The sequence below is a fragment of the Theropithecus gelada genome, chromosome 2, assembly GCF_003255815.1.
Source record: "Theropithecus gelada isolate Dixy chromosome 2, Tgel_1.0, whole genome shotgun sequence".
NCBI classification, from domain to species: domain Eukaryota; kingdom Metazoa; phylum Chordata; class Mammalia; order Primates; family Cercopithecidae; genus Theropithecus; species Theropithecus gelada.
Window position 1 is genome coordinate 47,487,842 of NC_037669.1, and position 23,375 is coordinate 47,511,216.

Here is a 23,375-nt window from a genome sequence, read left to right on the forward strand (position 1 = left end):
TGTGATGAAGCCATCCCCTTAGCAATCTCCTCCCATACTTCTTGTTTTGTAGCTGGGACCAGCCCAAGTTAGGCCCACAGCAACTGTGCTCTGACAGTCCCCCATTGCCCCTTCTGTGACAGTGTTCTCTTTTGGTGCTCTCTCCTCTCTACTGTTTTTTGGTCTCTCCTTTACATGCTTCCTGATGCTGGATCTGCTGTTGATAAAGCAATGGGGTCTCTACTCTTCTCCCTGTATTAACTCCCACATACCCCCCACCAAAGGAGTCCCAGAGGCCTCCCATTGCCCACAAGATAAAGCCCAAACAAGGCACATGAGGCCCTTTCCAGTTTCGTCCCCTGTGCTCCAGCCATGTGCTCTATTCCCCATCAGGCCTTCTGATGCTGTCCAGTTCTGCCTAGAACATACTTTACTTTTTATTCAAATCCCATCATCCTTCAATACGTGGCTTAGGTATAATGTTCTCCAAAGTCTTCTCCCAAACTGCTCTTTTTAGAAAATGTTGGAAGTACAGAAAAATATGAATAATAAAATGAAAATTACCCATTATAATTCTGAAGCCTAGAGATTACTACTATTCATATTTGTAGTCTTTTTTTCCATGATTATAATTTTAATATGGTTGAGATCACAAAACCTCCAGCACAGTGTGGTTGGAGGTTCTAGTCTCTCTAGTACAATGTTGAGTAGAAGTGATGAGTTAGATATCTTTATCTTGCTCCTAATCTTAGGGGAAAAGCATCTGTTAAGTATGATGTTAGCTTTAGGTTTTTTGTAGATGCTCTTTATCAGATTGAGAAGGTCTTTCCTATTCTTTGTTTTTTAAGTGACAAAATTATGGTATTGAAGAAAGGGTATTGAATTTTATCAAATACTGTTTCTGCATCGACTGAAATGATCATGTAGGTTTTGTATTTTACTCTACTAATCTCATGCATTACACTAATTTATTTTTAGACATTAAACCACCCTTACATTCCCAGGATAAATCTCACTCAGTCATGGTGTGTGTGTGTGTGTATATATATGTATGTATGTATGTGTATATATATTTATGTATGCATGTGTGTGTGTGTATATATATATATAATTTGTTTTGTTTTGTTTTGTTAAGATGGAGTCTTGCTCTGTTGCCCAGGCTGGAGTGCAGTGGCGCAATCTCGGCTCACTGCAAGCTCCGCCTCCCGGGTTCAAGTGATTCTCCTGCCTCAGCCTCCCGAGTAGCTGTGATTACAGGTGTCCGCCAATACAACTGGCTAATTTTTTGTATTTTTAGTAGAAATGGGGTTCTGCCATGTTGTCCAGGCTGGTCTCGAACTCCTGAGCTCAGGTGATCCGCCCACCTTGGCCTCCCAAAGTGCTGGAATTACAGGCATGAGCCACTGCGCCCAGCAGTACGTTTTTAAATGTTGCCAAATTCAGTTTGCTAGTATTTTATTAAGTATTTTTGCATCTCTATTCATAAGAAATACTGACCTTTAGTTTTCTTTTCTTGTGATGTCTTTGTTTGCTTTTGTTATCCAGGTAATACTGACCACTTAGAATAAGTTGGGAAGTGTTTTCTCTTCCTGTATTTTTTGGAAAGGTTTGTGAGAATTGATATTAATTCTTCTACATGTTTGGTATATTTCAACAGCAAAACCATCTGGGCCCGGGCTTTTCTTTGTTGGTAGTTTTTTTGGTTTTGTTTTTGTTTTGCTTATTAATCCAATGTCTTTACTTGTTTTAAGTCTATTCAGATTTTTTATTTCTTCTTGAGTCAGTTTGGGAAGTTTGGGTCTTTCTTAAAGTTTGTTCATTTCATTTACATTATCAAATTTATAAGGACACAATCGTTCATAGTATTCCTTTATAACCCTTTTTATTTTTGAAAATTTGGTAGTAATGTCCCCTCTTCCATTCCTGATTGTAGTAATTCAAGTCTTCTCTCTTTTTTTCTTGATGAATCTGGCTAAAGATTTATCAATTTTATTGGTATTTTCAAATAACCAACTTTTGGATTTACTTCCTCTATTGTTTTTCTATTCTTTATTTCACTAATTTCTGCTCTGATCTTTATTATTTTCTTCCTTCTGCTTGCTTTAGGCTTAGTTTGCTCTTCTTTTTTCAGTGTCTTAAGGTGAAAAGATATTTGCATCTTAAAAGATAATTTTATTAAGTGAATCTCTGGTTGGTAGATTCTGTCAGTGATGAGAAGAGAGAAGGGAGGTCTGTTGGCCTCCAAAGTCACAGTTGTACAAGAACAGGGGCTGTAACTCAGAACTTCATTTTATGATGCTTTCTGACACCTACTCTGGCTAATTTAGACACACTGTGAAAACTCTGCTTTTTTCTCTGCTCCAGAGTCTAGCTTTCTTATCAAAAATTTTGTTTACAACCTCCAACATGACCATAGCCTCCAATGTGACCATTTCCAGATCCATGATGATTCTTTCAGTTGTGACAGAAAGTGATTCCCATGCTCATTGGCTTACGTGATTGTTGGGCTCAGTGCTGTTAGGTTTGATTCAAGGGGTCTGGCAACATGACCAGGAACTAGTTTCTCTTTCAACATTTCTTAGCTTTGCTTTTTTGAGGTAGGTTCCATTCTTGGTCAGACTTCCCCCTTGTGGTCTCAAAATGGTTGCCAGAGTTCCCAGGGTTCACACTTCCAGAGTCAACTTCAGAAGAGAAAAGTGACGGTCTCCTTCCCAAAAGTCCCAGGGGAAATCTTATTGATCACTAACTTGCACTGGGTACTTGCCCATCCCTGAACCAATCACTGTAGCTGGGGAGAATGTAAAATGATGATAGGCTAAACTTGTCACATGATCAACCTCTCACCAGGGTGGTGTCAACACCATCAGAAACACATGAGCTGAAAGTAGAGGAGAGATGCCTCTTAAATTTAAGGCATTGTGGGTGGAAGAAGAAGGAAATGGATACTGGGGAGACAACCAACCAACGTCTACTCAGGCTCCAAGCTCATCTCCCACTATTCTCCAACATCAGCCTCTCTTCTCCTGCTCATTCCCATCTCCAGTGCCTCTACTCAGGCTGGACATATGCCTAGGATTCCTTTCCTCCTTCTCATCGTGCTCCTCCACATCTGTCTTGGGCCATTTTGAGACTCAATTCAAGCATTGGCAGCCCAAATACTCACCACCATTTGGATCTTCCATCATTTGGATGCATCTGGCTGAAAGAATCAGAACACACCTGGTGGTTGAGACATATCAGTGTGGATTTTTGTCCTATCAATCAAAGAATATTTATAGGCAGATCCAAGGTTGCCTCAGCTATTCCATCAAGGACCCAGATTTTCCCAGCTTTCTCCTTCACTCTCTGTTGGCATCTCTTTCCATCTCCTGACTACAACATGGCTACTGCAGCTGCAAGCATTATGCCCACAAAGGCAGAATGTAGGAGTGAGGGGAATTGGGGCAGAGAGAGAGATAGATCTTCTCATCTTGCTCTCTCTTGCCTTTTATCATGGAACTAAAATCCTCCAGAAACTTCTACTGTGTCTCATTAGCCATCACTAAATCCTATAGCCAGCCCTAGCTGCAATGTCACTGGGAGAGAAGAATGGGATAGCCATGTCTGATTAAGACCAATCATGAGGCCAGGTGTGGTGGCTCACACCTGGAATACCAGCACTTTGGGAGGCTGAGGAGAGAGGATCATTTGAGGTCAGGAATTTGTGACATGCCTGGGCAACATAGTGAGATCCTGTGTCTACAAAAAATGTAAAAGCTATCTGGGTATGGTGGCACATGCCTGTAGTCCCAGGTACTCAGGAGGCTGAGGCGGGAGGATCACTTGAGGCCAGGAGTTGGAGGCTGTAGGGAGCTATGATTGAGCCACCGCACTCTAGCCTGAGTGACAGAGCAAAGCCCTGTCTCTTAAAACAACAATAAAAAAAAAGACTAATCATGAGTGATATCCCTGAGGACAAAAATCAGCATGAAAGAAGTGAGGATGGCCACAGTTCTCTGCATGGTGCCCTTACTCTGTAATGACAGAGTTCATTCCTGGCACGCTCCCATGTTGTGCTGGCTCTGCCCTTGAGCCAGGTGGCTTGTGGGGCTTGCTGAGACTAGATGGTCTTGGACAAAAGACATCAAGGCAAAGGATAAACCAACAGCAACTTCATGCAGGCTGGGGCACCCACCATGGAACCACAGAGAAGTACAGATGTGAAAATATGGGATCCTCACCCAATTCTAGACATTTAGCCACATAAAATCTTTGCAGGAATTTCTCAGTTGCTCTGGATGGATAGACTGTAAACAATTACCAACCCACATGGCCCCTGACTCTATCATGGTTCCCAGCACAGCCTATACAATGAAGCCCAAATTCCTTAGCAAGTCAAAATGGCCATTGCCAACTGAACTGAGTGCACAAAGGAAAGGCCACCCGAGGACAGAAAGAGTGTTGGCATCTGTGAGCCAAAGAGAGAGGCCTCAGCAGAAATCAACCCTGCTGACACCTTGATCTTGGACTTCTAGGCTCCAAAACTGCGAGAAAATTAATTTCTGTTGTTGAAGGCCTCCAGTCTGTGGTATTTTGTTATAGTCCTCCTAGCAGACTAGACAACAGCCATTCCAATCCAGGCTCCTGAACCAGCCATTCCAAACTCACATTCTACCATGCAGTTCAGACTCCAGTTTCCAAAGAATCCTTGTCATTTTCAGAGCACACTGTATCCTTTCTCACTTCCATGCCTGTGAGAGTGATTCCCTTCAGCCCAGAATGTCCCTTTCTACCTTCAAGATCCAGCCGAAAGTCACCTAAACATCTCTCTGAAATCCAAACACAGTATCCACAGCCTTCACAAGACAACACCCATGGTGTGTGGCACTGCCTCCCTGACAAATGTATGGAGATGCCTTCAAAGGCAGGGGCAGGGCGACTTCATTTCTGTGTCTTCAAACTGGAATGAGACCTGGCATACACGAGGTGTTCAGCAAGAGCTAGTGCCACGGAGAGGTCAGAAGTGAAAGGGGCCACATCTCCAAGCTGTTTGTGGACCCTCCATTGCTGTCTAGCACAGTGCTGAGTTTACATTTGGAGCACAATTAATACCTGTTGAACCATTCTCCCACCCAATCAAAAAAAGATGTAAAACCCTCCAGATTCTGACATCCATAGCAACTTCTGTGCTAAAATGGAAAACACCTGCCATACTGCAACTCCCACTCATAGATGCATTTCACACAGAGTTTTACACCAAAGCTAACTAAACTGGTGAAAGCACAGTCATCCAGTATCTCAAGGGGTAACCTGCAGGGAATATTCTTCTTCCAGGTGTCGCTAACTCCTTCAGTGATACTTATGGATTTAGGTCCTCCTTTTCCTGCACAAAAGGTTAATGCCTTGAAGCCCATATACAACCGAAAAGCCTTTATTCTTTTCCTGGAAAACTATGGCAGTAGAGACTTCAGGAATCATCCTCTCTCAATCATCCCATTGTAAATATGAGGAAGTTGAATCATCCATGCAACAAATGTGTTTTGATCCCTTATTTTGTGCCAGGTATGAAACTCTACAAGAGGCCTGTGTTGGAGAAGACAGAAAAAAGCTAAACATGAATTCTGCCCTGGTTGGAGAAGATAGAAAAAAGCTAAACATGAATTCTGCTCATAGGTTGTTCTACTCCTGTGAGATGCAAGCTATCCCAGAATTATAGCAAAAGAGAAAACTTCTGGGAACTTGCTGGACAGTCTAGAGATGGTACCTTGTCTAAAGTTACTCAGAGGCAGAGGTAGTAATAAGACTTCAACCCTGGTCCCAACTCTTAATACAAATATATTTTCCCCCATGCAGTAGATTTCAAAAATGACCACAAAATATTCTCTCCTCCATCCTCGCTCCTTGGACATGCCTTCACATACTGCCTCTGGGCTGGCCTCCTGATGTGCTTTGGCCAGTGGGACATTCACAAACGTGATACAAGAGAGACTTCAAAAGCACTCGAATACTGGCATCTGTTCTCGTTGCTCTTGAAACACTGCCAACTTAAGAACAGATCCAGGCCAGTCTGAGAAAGCATGATAAACCACATGGACAAGAACTGAGGTGATCCTACCAACAGCCTGCCAACACCAGACGTGGGTAAAGCCATCCAAGACTGGCAAGCCTCTAGATGGCCTGCCAGTGCCTGCTAATCCACAACTGACCATAGATACATGCGGGAGCCTGGCTGGAAGCAGCAGAAGACCCACCCAGCTGAGCCCAGCACTAATCGCCAACCCACAGAATCAAGGGCTGAGTAACAGCAATAGATTCCTAACATACCCTAGACTATCCTGTCCACTCTGGATCCAGCACATGGCCCTTGTAGTAACAGTCTCACTCTCTGCAGCATAAACATTTCCACCAACCACGATAACGTAATCAGGACCAAAGGAAAAACATATGCCAAAGACCAGAGTACCTTAAGACATGGATTAAGGTATTCTTAATTTTCTGAAATTTGACTGGATGCTCTGAAAATTGGATGCTCTAAGGAAGGTTTATTTGAGTTGACTTCCAGCTATAATAGCTAAGGGTTGTTTGGTTCTCCTTCCAGTCAAGAGTTATGCCACAAATCTTGTACTGAGCTCCACATAAAAGAAAAGTGTTGAACTAACCTTATTATGTGTTATCTCAAAAAGAATTTCGCCACCAAAGGCCGGCTTCCTTGTGGCTTTTTTGTTTTGTTTACTTTGTAAAAGAAGCACCCAGCAACTGCAGAAGTTTATTAGGGAGCCTGAAATCTCCTTGACATAGAACTGAGTTTCATTTGAAGAAACAAAAAAGTTAAGAAAAAAAAAAGGTGAGTAACTTGAGCCCTGGGGAAAGCCTGTGGCCTGGTGTGGTGAGGGCAGCAGTCAGGTTGGAATCTGTCAAAAGCATGACTGCTTTCACACTGGGTCCTCTGTGACTGGTGCTTGCCATGAGGGTGGAGGGAAGTAAGGGGTAATGGTGGGCAATCGACAAGCCTGGCACAGGTCCAGAGTCCCCAGAACGATGGTGCAGGGAGATGAAGTGGACAAAGGAATCAGGAGAGTTTAAATTGACCCCTCAGGGAGCCCACATTTCTCTCTCACCCACACCACCCATGTGGGAAAGGTGCTATTAGTCCTCGTTTTAAAGATGAGAAAACTGCTGCAGTGATGGGTCAGTAGCGTCTCTGGGGGCCCATACCTGGCCAGTGTCAACCAGGGTGTGGTCCTGGCAGTCCTGCCCCAGGACCTCCGCTCTTCTCCATGCACCATTGGCTTTTGCTGTTCAGAGAGGCAATGTTTCCCTGAAACACGTTTCTTTAAGATTGACGGAACAGGATAAACAGAGGGGAACTTCTAAAATGTCTAAAGGCAGCAATTTCCTAACTAAAGGTTTTCAATCTCTAATCCAGTAGACTGTCAGTGACCTGGGAAAATTGACATGCCTTGATAAGGAGACATTAACCAGAGGCTGTATGTGGCCACATGTGCAGTTTTTTTGTGCCCTTCCATCTCTTTCCCTTTTCATTCTTTTTTCCCCTCCTTCCCTCCTTTTTGTTTGGGGCCCCCTCATAAGAGTCTGCCACTTTCTTCTGACTCTTGTTCTCCCAGAGGCCTCCTGGGCTCCTGTTCTTCCCACAGTTTCTCCCCTCCTCCCACCTATCTCCTGGATGCTCTAAGTAGGTCTCTGGTCATCTCTTCTGAGGTCCATCTGCCCTTATTAGCAGCCTCGGTGGGCATCACCTAAGTGCCCTAATACTTCTAACCACTGTCAACAGACCCAGCAAAATAGAGGCTGGCCATGGGAGATAGGGAGCTGGTACCTCTCCAAGCCCTGCTCCAAACCGGACATTTGCTCAAGTCCTTCCTGGGGAGGGCTAACTTGTAGTTTAAATTGATCAGAAGAAGGCATGGGGGAAACTTCTGAGGAAGAGCCCAAAGCAGAAGCAATGCATAATCAGGAGGCTGCCCTGCAGCCCTGAGCCAGCCCTGTGGCAGCCTGAGAAGCTCCTTTCACCCCCGGGCCTCAGTCTTTCCTTCTATGAAATGACGAAGGTGGCAAAGAACTCTGGGGTCACTGACCCTCATTTTGAGAGTCTCGTGGAGCCTGTGATCCATCTTCCTTTTCTAGAGAAGTGTATACACCCCTTTGAGGTCAAAAGCCCCAGACTCTAACCCCCTAAAACTATCCACGAACCTACTGTAAGTCCCCAAGGTCAGGGACAGCTGCTGATGTCTAAAGATACCTTAGTGCTCAGTCTGTTGTTTTCCCACCCTTCTTTCTGTCCTCTATCCTTCCTCTGCCTTCTTTTTTCTCCTTCCTCTCTTCTCTTCTTTCTTTCTTCTCTCCTTCCTTCCTTCCATCCTTCCTTCCTTCCTTCCTTCCTTCCTTCCTTCCTTCCTTCCCTCCCTCCCTCCCTCCTTCCTTCCTTCTTTCCTTCCTTCCTTCCTTCCTTCCTTCCTTCCTTCCTTCCTTCCTTCCTTTCCTCCCTGCCTCCCTCCCTCTCTCTCATCCTCTCTTCAGACTGTCACTAGAGCTATGACTCCCTGAGAAGCATGTGGTTTGAATCTTTTTGGGGGAAGGTGAGGCATACCTTCTCATCATCATATACAAGAGACTGTGTGGAACACCATGCACAGGAACAAATGGTCAGCGTTAGCCTGGGAGCAAGGCATGTTAGCAGACAGCCACAAAGGTCAGCTTGGGCCAGCTGCAAGTGGAGGGACACACAGCACACAGCTCTTCTTACAGCTTCAAACACACAGAGAACAATGTCACCCCGTTTCACTCGCCGACCACCGCTGCATCCCCACCCCCATCCCCTAATGAACAAGGCTATGTGAAATGAAAAGAACCTCCTACCAACAAGAACCTTGGATGACCCTGCAATATGGGACAAGGGTCATCTTGTCATCTCAGCTGTAAAAATTTGCACGAGTAAAGACCATTTCCTCCGTGTATACAATGACCAATAGTTTGGTTTGCATTCATGGACAAAGTGCATCTGGGATTAAGATCTAAACCCAAAAGGTGCCAATAAATAGACAATGGTGGACAAAGGTTGCTATTCAGGAAGCAGCTTATTCTGCTATTTTTTTTCTTCGACTCTACTGCAAAATAAAGCCAGATTTGTATCAGCAGAACATTCTTACAGCAACTGGAAGAAATTATCCCTTAACGAAGCTGTTGAAAAACTCAACTGCAAGAATAGCAGCCGGCCTTGCCTCTTGCCATCAAAAGATCTTTTCTATTCGAACAGTATTTTTAAAAAGCCCTAAAGAAATGCCCTGTTTAAAAATAAAACAATTTGCTATGCTATCACAAAAGCAGAAGCATCAGAAGGAGAAATAACAGCTTCATACAAGAAAAAGAAACTTCTGAAAATTCTTAAAATGGACAAAATAACATACAGGTGCTACTAAAATGCAATAATCTGACTAAAAATAATGTCATTGCTAGAAAATGCATGGTAGGGCCCATTTTCTCAGAGTTTAAGAGTAAATTTTATGGAACAACAGACATAAGTCAAAGGTGCTTCACTTTTGATTCCTCCTTGTAGGGAGAGAGTATAAGCTGATTCCTTCCTTCCCTTCAGCACAGTCACTCGTGATTCATATTGATTCATATTGTATGGTGGCGTCTGAAATGTAATCAGTTCATTGGCCACTGCTCCTTCTCCTCACTCCCCTCCTGGCTTATCCCAGGGCTGTGCCAACAAATGACCCACAGCCTGCGGCGATCCCATGCGTCCTCCTTGCCACACAGCAGCCCCACCGTGTTCTGAGCTGAGAATATGCTAAAGGTGTGTGCTGTGAAGGAGAATCCCACATTCCCACACCCTCAATAACACCAGCTCCTTCTGCCATCACACCAGAGACACCTGGGAGTCACCTTCCTTCTCCCTCTGCTGCCCATGCATCCTCAGGCACGGTCCCTGTTCATCTCTCCATCCCCCGCTACCACGAAGTGCTATGTCTTTGCCATGACTCGGCCTTCTTCGCCTTGCACCTAGATTACTATGAACCTCTCCATCTGGCTGGTTATTTGAGATACAAAGCTGGGACCCCTACACCCACCCTTTGGCTCATGCTTTTGTGTTTGGGTCCTCTCCCCCACGTGCCCTTTCCAAGTGTGGAACACCATCCAGGCCACGGGACAGAAGGGCAAGTAGGAGCTGCGACCCAGCCCACACTTTGCTCATCAACTCACGGGGCAGCCTCTGCCCAGTGGGCACTTCTGTCTGATTTGCACAAAGGCTCTGCATGGCATAGCAGCAGCCCTGCCTCTAGGTCTTGGCTGCATCATATTATAATTATCCACGTGTTGGTCCATCCCCACCCCTTCATCAGATACATGATCTTTGCCCCCCTTTCCCCACCCTGGCACCCAAGGACCATGTAGACATCAATAAGGAAGTATTTGCTGAATGAATTGCTGCTTTGGATCCTAGGAGAGGAGAGCAAGGAGCCGTATGGGGGAGCCACAGAGCTGCATGCGAGGGGTGCTGAGTGGGAGCCAGGCCGTCCTCACCCCTGCAGAGACTGACAGAGCGGAGTTCAAAATGGCCACCTGAAGGGACAATAAGTTGTGTGATTTAGCTGACCCCAGGGACCATCTGTGCTACACCAGCTGGTTGGTGATGCGGGAACACCTGGTCGCAGGTGGCATGAGTTCAGAAGGGCCACAGGGTTCAGCAGCTGCGGCCTGGGGAGATGGAAATTCACACTCCCTTCTACGCTCAAAGAAGAAAACAGGACGTGCAGAAGGCTTCCCAGAACACTGAACAAACCCCCAAAGCAGGGGGTGCGAGAGAGAAAGCACTAAACAGCCGGCTGACAACCTGGTTAGAAAACCTAAGGGCGGGGAAAGAAGAGCCAGTCCCACCTTTGAGGACAAAGTCTCCGGAAGGCCGTGGGGATGGAATTATGTCCAAGCAGATGGTGAAAATTCTTCACCTCCGGATGGATCCAGATGGCTGGGAGGGGCCCTTATTTCCTAGAGCCACAGGTGCCACACCCGTGTCTGACCGGGGGCTGATGTGAGGAGGACATTACAAGGACGCAAGAAGGGGGGATGTTCTATACCACTTAAATCTACCCAGGCCTCAGGGCATGGCCTCTCCTCCAGGTAAACTGGCATAGGTGGTGGAAGTGCCTGAGGATGGCACTGCCCATTGCTGCAGACACACACAGGGAGTGAAGACTTCATGGAGAAAGGGATCAACATGGGCCTGGAACAGGAGGGCTGTGATGGGGGCCATCACTGAGCCCCACTCCAGGAGCAAGGGAAGGAACAGCAGGAGTGGGGAGCCCTGTCTTATTGGTTCTAGATCCACTGAAAGCGGCCACAGTTCTGAGAACTTGGGCAGGTTCCAGAAACGATGCCAGATCTCCCTTGCTAGTTCCTCCCCTGCCTGTGTTCCCCTTGCAGCACCTAGCTCCACGTCACCGGCAGGAAATTCCTGAAAGCCATGCAGGCTGCACCTGGCCCCGAGGCAGCTCAGACCGTGGAGCAGACCAGGTGGGAGAGGAGGGAGCCATGGGGAGGGGGTGGTTACAAAGTTCCTGGAGGGGAAAAGCCATGTGACCGAGGTCTGAGGCGAGAAAGGACTAGAAGGCAAGGCCAATAAGGTTCAGAGAAAGGGCTTCTGTTCCAGAAGGTCTCCATAAATGCAGGCAAATTGGGAACAAAATGCAAAACAGAGATTTAAAGGAGGAAGCACTTGCTGGAGGCCTGAGGGCAGGGCTCTGGAGGAAGTGGGGAGGGCTGGCCTCCCAGGGATGTGCCTTGGGACACCAGCGAGGGAGGGACAATCAAACTTTGAGCCAGGTCCTTCAACACACCAGTTGTTATCATCTTAAGAGAAGCTACAGAAAAGAAAGTGGGCCAGTTCTTCAGAGTTGAGGGGCTGCCGGGAAGGCCAAGTGCGCGAGCGGACGGGTGCACTAGCGCTAGAGAAAGATGGGAGTGAGATGTGTCCACTCGGTACCCCTCTACTCAGCACCTCCTTCACACCGGTCCTTGCAGATGAACAGCAAATATGGTCTGCTCCATACCTTGAACTCACTGCCTGGGAGGGGTCAGAGTTGTACAATCATATAATTACAGCCTGCTCTCCAGCCTTCCTGGTCATTCCAGTGTCAAATGAGGATACTTTCGGAGTCTAAGTCATCAAATTGCACATTGTCTTCACACCACACCCTTTCCCCCACCCAAGCACTGCCATTCAGTCATTCTCATGGGTAAGGAATTCTCACAGTTAACTTCCAGGTGTCCTTTCTATGAACTGAGAGCCACTTGGTGGGCTGAATTCAAAGGTGCTAAATATTTCTCAAAGAGGCACAAGAGCAACCGTGACTTCCTAGCTCAAGAGCCCACAAAGCAGCTCGCCCTCACCCATGGGCCAGTCTCCATCACCCTGTGATAGCATCAGTGGACATTTGCTCATGATCCAGTACCCTTTTTTTTTTTTTTGAGATGGAGTCTCACTCTGTCACCCAGGCTGGAGTGCAGTGGCGCAATCTCGGCTCACTGCAACCTCTGCCTCCTGGGTTCAAGCGATTCTCCTGCCTCAACCTCCCGAGTAGCCGGGACTACAGGCGTCTGCCACCACACCTGGGTAATTTTTTGTATTTTTAGTAGAGAGGGAGTTTCACCACTTTTGGCCAGACTGGTCTCGAACTCCTGACCTCAGGTGATCCACCCACCTCGGCCTTCCAATGTGTTGGGATTACAGGTGTGAGTCACTGTACCCAGCCAATATTTTTAAATTCCAGCATGCTGAATTGGATGAGGCAGCTAGTCAGCCAAGGGCATAAATTCCGCTTTTTCGTTGTTGTCGTTGTTTTCAGAATAGACACATATCTCTGATCTATTTTTTTTTTTTAAGAGACAGAATTTCAACATGTCGCCCAGGCTGGTCTCAAACTCCTGGTCTCAAGGCATTTCCCACCTCTGTCTCTGGAGTTTCTGGGCCACAGATGTGTACCACTGAACCCAGGTCATTTCCCACTTTTAATATATCATGAGCAAACGATTAGGGAGAATTCACTATTCTCTTCCTCTTTACCCTAGGAAGTGATCTTTACCCCAACTCAAAATCTAAAAATTTATCAGGAAAACACTACCTATAAACACAAAATCTGTCCTGCTTGGTGGTGTAAGGAGAACCACTGGATTTGGTCCACGTCAGAAGAATGTGGACCAAATCTCCCCCGCACCACCCCCCCCCCACTGCCAGCAGGGGTCATTTGTAGAAAGATACTTTGTAACACTGGACTTCTGTTTCCTCATCTGTAAAAATGGGAATAGTAAGAATAATAATACTTGTCTCACAGATTGATGTGAAGGTAAAATGAGATCATGTGTGCACAGAATCTAGTCCAGACCCTAGAACATACTTGGCACTCAATTAATATGAGATAATTCTGCCATGCCTTAAGTATAAGATTTGTTATTACTGTAAATACTACAGCATGAATTTGCCTTGGCACTGCCAAATGGAGTTTAAGCTCTGATTCCTGATGATGAAATACAGAGACTCTGGCCTGCTATGTTAAAAACAGCACTGACGGTAAAGGCTAACCCAAGACATGCTTTCTCTTTCTCAGGGTCCAGTCTGAGGAGGCTGGTGTTTGTACGACAGAATTTGCTTCCATAAAGCGGGTTAAGCCAGGTTCCCAGTGCAGCGGCTGACACCTGTGGCTTGGTGTTGCTCTGAGCCACCTGCAGAGCCAGTCCTGGAACCCAGCAGGTCCTCTGAGGGCAATATGTCCTTGTAGGTGCTCATGGCAGGCTCCAGGAGCTGGAGGTAACTGATTGGCCAGAAAATCCACCCAAACCAGTACTGACTAACTGAGGCTGGCACAGATCCTTCTGCATAATAAGATATCCACGGGCCCCCGGGGTGGCTTCTGAGGTCCTGAGGGCCTCTATGAGAAAGAGAGCAGAGGCGGGGCTGGAGATGAGGTGCTCTTAACCCAGGTTTTGCCCACAGTTGGTAGAGTAGTGGGGGAGGGTTCAGTCTCCTCTTTTTTAGCCCCTTGCTTTTCCTCCCTTCTTTCTTCCTAACTGGGAAGAGGCAGGATCGCACAAAGCCAGGCCCTGGTTTTGCTGAAGAGGGGTAAAGAGACTGGGGGGAAAGATTGAAGCCCTGGTGACTTGAGGTCCCCTCCCTCTTCCTAAAAGCAGAATGAATGATTCTGTGCAGGCAATAATAATAATACTTATTATAATGATGCTGCGGGGGTCTCCCAGATCATGCAAGAGGGCAGGCATGCTGAGCAGCTGCTCTCGGTTATGAAGATACAGAGGTGTTTCATGCTGGCTGGCACAAACGTCTGCCCTGAGCCCCCACACTAGGATCCCCAAGACTGCCCCAAGATCCAGCAAGCACAGGGTTAACATGAGTCATGGCAAGGGGCCTCCAGGACCTCCGCATCATCTCCAGGGGCTGGAGGCAGGGCAGGTAAGACCTTAGCCAGCCCCTTCCTCTTTGGTAAACTGAGGAAAACACAACAGAAAGTGTTCATTGAGCCACACATGCTCATGGTTCTGTTGCTCTTTCTATTTCAGTACTCCTGCCCTCAATATTTTTTTCCCTTGACCTTTTCTAGACCCATACGTTTCTTCCAAATTCTGGGGCCGAACTACCTCAACCATCCACCCCTGTTCTTAAGCCCATCAGCAACCACCATAAGGCGGACGCTGACATCCAAGAGGCAGCCCAGTTTAAATTAAGAAGTTGAGTTATCATTTCTAACTAGAGCAAAAGCAACGGAGCAGAGAGCTCCCTGCAATGCAACTTCAGCACAGAGATTGTGAAAACCACTCGCAGGCGAGGAGAGGGCAGGGCAGCCAACTTGACCATTTCTAACCCACTCACCCACCGCCCTCCCCCTGTGCCAGGACTGCAGAACCTCTTTATTTTTGTTGACTTCGAACTAGGACAACCTCACTACTTAACCAACAAAGCCCCCCAAGTCTGAGACTCAGATTAAAAACTTCTATTTTCAATTATTTGTCCTCTTTCTGTATATTGATCAAATTACCACAAACCACTAATCTGTTAGAAATTAATCCAAGATTGAGCAATTCTACAGCCAGTTAAGACAGAGTGGAGAATTAATGATTAATTAGCATCATAATGCTCGACAACCCCCCACACTTCCTCTAATGCATATGCACGTACAGACACATTCTTTAAGAAATGTATTACCAGAACTGGTAGGAACCCTTCTCAGCACATTACACACTTCAAAACACTAGAGAGAAACCATAGTCAGTATGTATAGCTGCCCTGAAGCTGTGACTCTACGCCGGGTTTTAAAAGTCCGTATCTCTGTGTTTTTGATGTGAGGCTCCCTGAATCATACCTTGATGAAGACAGAGAAGAAATTTTACACCTGTGTGAGGGTTGGGTGATTACTGGAGCACAAAGAGAGACATGATCCAACCACACAATGATCCCTAGGAGACAAGAGGCCTACAAAACAGGTAAAATGTCCCTGGAACAGGAAATGTTCACTTGTCACCAGGCCAACTGGTTACCACAAATAAATTCTTTTTCCAAATAACACAAACAAGCAGGGTTTTCCTGCTTCATCCAAGAGGAGGGAGCAGCAGCAGGAGACCAACTGTCTTGTGTGTAGTCCCAATGCCTGCTTCTAATAGCAAGACAAATCCTTGATGGAAAATGTACAAAGTAATTGAGCAGGCAAGGAATCGGAAGGAAATACCCAGGCCCCTGTCTTCCTGGTGACACATGTATGCCATCTTCTGAAGCTCAGAAACAAGCAGGAAAAGAGAGCAAAGGTGAAGATATGTGTATTACTTCGGGTTTCTCATCCATCTAGGGGATTTTCTTTAATTGTTGGGTTTGATTTTAAATGAATGCCTGTACAACAGGAAATCAACTCCAGTACAAAAAAATAAAGTCATGTGGAATTTTTGAAAATTGCCATACGGTAGGATCCATATCTGAGTTGTTATAATGGAAAAAGAATTCCTGCTTCTTAATTTAAAAATTATAAAGTATACATTTTAGCTTTGTTAACATTGCTCAGCCTAACGTTAAAATAGCAGGGGAAGTAGGTCATAGAGAAAGCGGCCCCGCCCCAGATGACACATGATAAGGACCAGAGGAGAAGCAGGGGTCAAGCTCCCCTGTCACCTGGGGTGACTCTTTAAGGAAGACTTACTTGGGTGTGCCTGTGGGTTTCCAGTACCTGCAGAAGAGGTACTGTCCGTCTGCATTGACCAAGTGAGGGAGATCCTGGTAGGGAATGCTCTGCGGGGTCCGCCTGGGGGAACTTTCCTCTGGCATTCTGGAAGGGTCTTCAGATCCTAGAAGGAAAAGTGACATATTCCAAAGTCAGAAATATCTCAAGAACATGTATGGATAGGAGAGAAAAGCCTAGTTCAGAGTCAGTAACATTTTTTTAAAAGCAGTTTTAAAAACCCCTCCGTTTCAAAGGTTTAAAAAATACATATATTTCTTGCAAACCTCTCCAAGACTGAAAAATCCCATTTGTTCTTAAGAAAATGCTCACTTTATTTTTTAAGTGCCTCATTACAGCTTTTCCCCCTTCCCATCTGTGTTTATTTTAAATCATTTCAGGAAACTTCATCTTAAAGACTATTTTAGCTGTAATCAAGTGGAAATTACAGTCAGCTCTATGGGTACAAAGACCCAGCTGCAAGAAGACCCATCTATCTTAAAATCTCCAAGGAACAGTTTCAAGTGGGCACAGTAATGAGGTGGATGATACTCAGATTATTCCTCCCATCTGAAATTCCAAGGATACATGACAAACCTGTTTCCATTATGTGCTGGCGTTTGCATTCCACAACCACGACAGCCTGGAGAATCAGAACCAGGCAAACCCGGCTGTTCCCTCATCTAGGCGGCCCCAAGGCAGCATGAAGGCAGCTCCCGAGCCCTCTTCCCGCACCCAGACCCTGCCTTTCGTGCTGGGGCGCTCAGCCGGGAGCCTGCTTCCAGCTCCCACTGGCAGGCTCTCCGGGGCTCCCCTCCCTCCCCAGGGCGGGGAGCGGCGCTGCGAATCTCCACTACTAGTTCATGTCATCACTTTTCCTAAACAAATCGCTGGAGGGGCTCGGAGCAGGGAGGGGCCCGGGAAACTGGGAAACTAGCTCGGCGCACACCGAGGCACCTCGCAGACGCACAAATGCGGGTGCCCGAGGCAAAGTCGCCCCCAAGGTTTCTCACAAACTTTGCTTCCTGCGCGTCTCCGACAGTACAGGACATGTAGCACCGCAGCTGTCATCGGAAATGCCCCTGGGAAAACCGGGGGGCGCTTCGCCGGTGTCTGCACCGGGGAAGGTGGGGAGTAGAAAGATGGAGTTGATGGGGACAAGTTGGTTTGGGGGCTGGTGCGAGGGAGCAGGGAGGGCGCGCGCGCACACACACGCGCGCACACAAGGACACGCGCGCACACACACCGTGAACACACACACGCACACATGGGTAGCGGGAGCTCACGCCGGGTGTTTCCGGGACCCCGATGCTGCTCCCCACCCCTGACGGCGGCACTGGCGGGCTGGGGCGGGGGCCGGGAGGCAGTTACCGGGGCCACGAGCGCCGCTGTCGCGTTCCCCGAGCGCCGCGGATCTTCGTTCGCGGCGGGCTAGGGCCGGGACGAGCTGCGCGCGACCGGCTTCGCGGCGACAGGGTGCGGCGTCTGCGCCGCCACTTTATCCCCGGGCCGGCTCGGCGGCGGGGGCGGCCCGAGGTGGGTGGGGACGCGCGGGACCCGGCGGGCGGCGGGCGGCGCGGGGAGGCGGCGCCCGGGGCCCACGTGTGCCCGGCCCGCAGGGAGGAGCGGGGGCGCCGCCCGCCGACCCAGCCACGCACTCCTCTCCTCCCCGCCTCGTGGACAGCCGCGCCCCGGGGTGGCCGCCCGGGGACTATCAGGGAGGCCTGAACTGAGCTGGGTTCATCGGAGCCTCAGCGCAGGAGGACACACCACATCCCCGGGCACACGCGCGCACACATACCCACAGGCACCGCACGTACACAGACAACGCGCGCAGGGCCGCACACATACCACACGTGCACACATGTGCACTCCCAAAGTCACTACACTGCATGGACATACCGACACACATCCCAGAGATACTACATGCATACAGACACACACAGACCACACATGCATGCACACACACAGCCCCAGCGACACAAAGACACCTGACATCCACAGAGACACACAAACTCACTTAGATTCACATAGAAAGTAATGCAGAGACATAGGCACAGACAACCCACAGAGACACAGACGTGCACAGACATCTGCAGACTACACACCTGGCCCACACATATACACAGACACACTCACATCATACACCTGCAATGATACACACACATCATACACACGCAGTCGTACACAGACACACTCACGCCTCATGCAGTCAGACACATACAGTACTGGAGGGGGAATTAGTCGGGCGTGGTGGCACGCGCCTGTAGTCCCAGCTACTCAGGAGAATCGCTTGAACCCGGGAGGCGGAGGTTGCAGTGAGCGGAGACCACACCACTGCACTCCAGCCTGGGTGACCCAGTGAGACTCCATCTCGGGGGGAAAAAAAATGCTGGAGGGGGTCCACGTGACTCTCGGTAGTGTAAAAGCAGATGGTGTATGCCTACAAATGCCTTGTCCCTTCCCGGCAATCCCCAGCAACCCTCCCATGCCCAGTGGCTGTGACCCCCAGATAAAACCTCTGGTGCATCTACACAGGCCAGGGCACAGTCTGAGCTCTGTCCAGTATAACTAGCAACGTGGCCGTGGAGGATACGGCCACTGGACTGAGACTCCAGACCACCTGGGTTGAACATTAGCTCTTCCGCTTGCTCTTTGAGCCTCAGTCTACCACCTTCAACCTGTGAGTGATATACCTATGCCCCAGTGAAGTGTCCCTGACTCACACTGACCTCAAGAGGCCTTCCTGTCTTTCCTCCTCTGCAAAAAATTCTACACCATAGCAGCATTGAGAACTGTGTCTCAGCGTCACACTGTGTGTGTCCAATGAGGCCCAGGTTGTTGTAGAGCCTGTGGTCTAACTCGAGAAATAAAACAACAGCCTTTGAGCAGTGGCTTGAGTTGTAGGCACTGCTGAGCGTGACTCACCCACTCTCTGGCCTCCGGCAGGCCACCACGCCTAGAGCAGAGGAGTGGCCAAGTGACTTCTGGTCCGGGCAGCTCTACAGAATCCATGCAAGAGAGGCTGAGGGGCAGCAGTCTCAGGGGCAGGAAGCTTGGGGGCTTCACTCAAAGCTGGACACGCTAAGTGCACTGGATTTCCGTGGGTTATAATTCATTGAAAGGAAGGGTGGTTGGGGGTCTGATGGATGCTTTTATCAAGCCATTATTTCACATGTTCCTGGCTCTAACATTTCATGATTTAAAATACACAGCTTGAAAATTTGGAGGAGAGGCCGGGCTCAGTGGCTCATGCCTGTAATCCCAGCACTTTGGGAGGCCAGGTGGGTGGATCACCTGAGGTCAGGAGTTCGAGACCAGCCTGACCAACATGGTGAAACCCCATCTCTACTAAAAATACAAAAATTAGTTGGGTGTGATAGCAGACACCTGTAAACCCAGCTACTCAGGAGGCTGAGGCAGGAGAGCCAAACCCAGGAGGCGGAGGTTGCGGTGATTACACTCCAGCCTGAGTGAAAAAGCAAGGCTCTGTCTCAAAAAAAAAAAGGTTTTGAGGAGAGCCTTAACTGAAGTTGTCAGAGGGATCTCAGTAGAAGTGACATTTGCAAACTTGAAGAGATCCCCAAAACTTGGTTATGGACAGAACTGAGACTGTGGTGTGTGGCCAGCCAACTGGGAATTTGGGACTTAAGAGACAGATCCTATTGTTCTGTATCTGGCTTTTTCTTGTAATTAAACTTATTCTGAGATAATTGTAGATTCTTATGCAGTTGTAACAAATAATACGGAGAGATGCTATGTGCCCTTTACTCAGTTTCCTGCCATGGCAACTTCTCACAAACCACAGTAAATATCACAACAGGATACTGACACTGATGCAGTATCTGTAGTCAAGCTACAAAACGTCTCCATCCCACAAAGTGGCACCCTTTTATAGCCACATCCACTTCCCTCTCATCCTCACTTCCCTAGAACCCCTGGCAACCACTATTTTATTCTCCATTTCTAAAATTTTGTCATTTCAAGGATATTTTATGAATAGAATCATAAAGTACATAACCTCTAGGATTCACCTTTTCATTCAGCGTAATTCCAGGTGGTTGGGTGTAGCAGTCCACAGTATGGAAGTACCACAGTGTGCCTAACAAGTCATCTGCTGAAGGATATCTGCGTTGTTTCCAGTTTTTGATGATTAAGAATAAAGCTACTGTAAACCTCCATGTTCAGGTTTTTGTGTGAACCTAAGTCTTCATTTCTCTGAGATGAGGGCCCAGGAGTGCAATTGCTGAGCTGTATGGAAATTGTGAGTTTTTAAAGAGAATGCCAAAATGTTTTCCAGAGTGACTGTAGTATTTTACATTCCCACCAGCAGTGTAGGAGAGATCCAGTCTCTCAGCATTCATGTCAGCATGTAGTGTTGTCACCATTTTTAAAATTTTAATCTTTCTGTTAAGTGTGTAGTGATGATATTTCACTATGGTCTTTAATTTGCTTTTGCCTAATGGCTAGTGTTATTTCATGTGCTTATTTGCCATCTATAGATCCCATTCAGTGAAATGTCTCTTCTTGTCTTTTGGCTATTTTCTTGCCCCCCCCCCCCCCCCCCCTTTTTTTTTTCTGAGACTGAGCCTCACTCTGTAGCCCAAGCTGAAGTGCCGTGGCGCCTTCTTGGTTCACTGCAACCTCCACCTCCCAGGCTCAAGCAATTCTCATGCCTCAGCCTCCCGAGTAGCTGGGACTACAGGTGCAGGCCACCATACCTGGCTAATTTTTTGTATTTTAGTAGAGATGGGGTTTCATCATGTTGTCCAGGGTAGTCTCAAATTCCTGAGCTCAGGTGATCCACCTGGCCTCAGCCTCCCAAAGTGCTAGAATTACAGGCATGAGCCACCGTGCCCATCATTTAGGCTATTTTCTTCCTTCCTTCCTTCCTTCCTTCGTTCCTTCCTTCCTTCCTTCCTTCCCCTCTTCCTTCCTTCCTTTCTTTCTTTCCTTCTTTCTTTTCTTTTCTTTCTTTTTTTTTCTTTCTTTCTTTTTTTTTTTTGAGACAGGGTCTCACTCTGTCACCCAGTCTGGAGTGCAGTGGTACAATCTCCTCTCACTGCAGCCTTTTGGCTATTTTCTAATTGTTTGCTTGTTGATTTTTTACTGTTGAGTTTTGAGAGTTCTTGGTATATTCTAGACATTAGTCTACTAGATACTAGATATGTGATTTGCAAATATTTTCTTCCAGTCTGTAACTTGTCTTTTAATCCTTTTAACAAGGTCTTTTGCAGAGTAAAAGTTTTCATTTTGATCAGAAACAATTTATCAATTTTTTGTTTTATGGATTATGCATTTGATGTCAAGTCTAAGAACTCTGTGTAGTCTTACCTCAAGAGATTTTTTCCTGTTTTTCTCTAAAAGTTATATAGATTTACATTTTATGCTTAAGTCTGTAACCTACTTTGAATTACTTTTTGTCTGGAGTGTGAGATTTAGATCAAGGTTCATTTGTCTCTACATGTCCCATTGCTCCAGCACAGTTTGTTTGAAAGGCTGCCTTTCCTCCATTGAATTGCTTTTGCACATTTGTAAAATTCAACTGGCCTGCTTATACAGGTCTATTTCTGGGTTCTCTATTTTGTTTCCTTGGTCTGTGTCTATTCCTCCACCAATACCACACAGTCTTGATTATTGAAGTTCTCTATAAATCTTGAAATTGAATAGGCTGGTTGCTCTCACTTTATTCTTCTTTTACAAGACCTTTTTTTTTTTTTTTTTTGGTAGAGAAGAAATCTCTCCATGTTGTCCAGGCTGGTCTTGAACTCCTGGCCTTATGCTGCCCTCCCACTGTGACCTCCCAATGCACTGGGATTATAAGTATGAGCTACCACACTCAGTCTACAAGATTCTTTTAACTATTCTAGTTCCTTCACCTTTCAATATAAATTTTAAAATAATCTTGTTTATATTCATTAAAAATCTTGCTGGGATTATGATAGGAATTTCATTAAACATGTATATTTTTCAAGAACTGACATTTTTACTATTAAGTCTTCCAATCCATGAACATGGGTATATACGTCCGTTTATTTAGTTGTTCTTTGATTCCTTTCATAAATGTTGCATAGTTTTCAGCATACAAGTTCTATACACATTTGGTCAAATTTATACCTTTTTAAAAATAAGTAATTACAAATGTTAGGTATATTTAATTTCAGTTTCCACATGTTAATTTCTAGCATATAGAGATAAAATTGATTTTTGTATGTTGATCTTGTATCCTGTAATCTTGTTGAACTCACTTATTAAATACAGAGATAGGGTTCTTTTTTTTTTTCCTGTTGGCATCTATTGTCTTCTGTAATCCAGGAGGGTTTGGGTTTTTGGTGTTTGGTTTTATTTGTAGCTTACTTGGGGTTTTCTACATAAAACATCATTATGTTTGAAGTGAGTTTCTTGTAGACAACATATACTTGTATCATTTTTAAAAATCCATTCTGCCAATGTCTGTCTTTTAGTTGGTATATTTAGACCATTTACCTTTAATGTAGTTATCGTATTGTTATGTTTTAAGTCTGCCATTTTATTTTTACTTCTGTTCTCTTAATTTTTTTTATCTGTTTTCTTTTTCTTTTCTTCTTCTGGGTTACTTGCACAGGAATTTTTTCTTGTTTTGTTTTGTTTGATTTGGTTTGGTTTTGAGACAGAGTCTTGCTCCGTCGCCCAGGCTGGAGTACAATGGTGACATCTTGGCTCACTGCAACCTCTGCCTCCCGGGTTCAAGCAATTCTCATGTCTCAGCCTCCCAAGTCTGGCTAATTTTTGTATTTTTAGTAGAGATGAGGTTTCACTATATTGGTCAGGCTGGTCTCGAACTCCTGACCTCAGGTGATCCACCGGCCTTGGCCTCCCAAAGTGTTGGGATTACAGGCCTGAGCTACCATGCCCAGCCTGTTTTGTTTTGTTTTGTTTTTGAGACAGGGTCTCACTCTGTTGCCCAGCCTGGAGTGCCATGATGTGATCACAGCTCACTGCAGCCCCAACTTTCTAGATTAAGTCATCCTCCCACCTCAGCCTCCTGAGTAGCTGGTACTACAGATGTGTGCCACTGTGCCCAGCTAATTGTTTTTTTTCTTGGCAAAGATAGGGTTTCACTATGTTGCCCTGGCTGTTCTCAAACTCCTAGGCTCTGAGCCTGCCTGCCTTGGCCTACCAAAGTGCTGGATAATTATAGGCATG

General features: G+C 46.5%; 1 protein-coding gene across 5 annotated transcripts in view; it reads right to left on the reverse strand.

Moving 5' to 3' along the window:
- The window catches only part of MGLL (monoglyceride lipase), a 136,863-nt gene extending 118,957 nt beyond the window's left edge, over positions 1–17,906 (reverse strand). For 3 of the 5 annotated variants that reach the window (XM_025375290.1, XM_025375288.1, XM_025375287.1), the window contains exons 1-2: positions 16,788–17,700; positions 16,173–16,317 (exon numbers count right to left, since the gene is read on the reverse strand). In XM_025375290.1, coding sequence (XP_025231075.1) covers positions 16,173–16,317; positions 16,788–16,797 — 155 coding nt within the window. In that variant the 5' untranslated portion in view covers positions 16,798–17,700. Of the gene's footprint in view, positions 1–16,172; positions 16,318–16,787 lie in introns of all 5 variants that reach the window. The other 2 variants (XM_025375291.1, XM_025375289.1) reach the window with 1 other exon arrangement.
- Between the last annotated feature and the right edge of the window lie 5,469 nt (positions 17,907–23,375).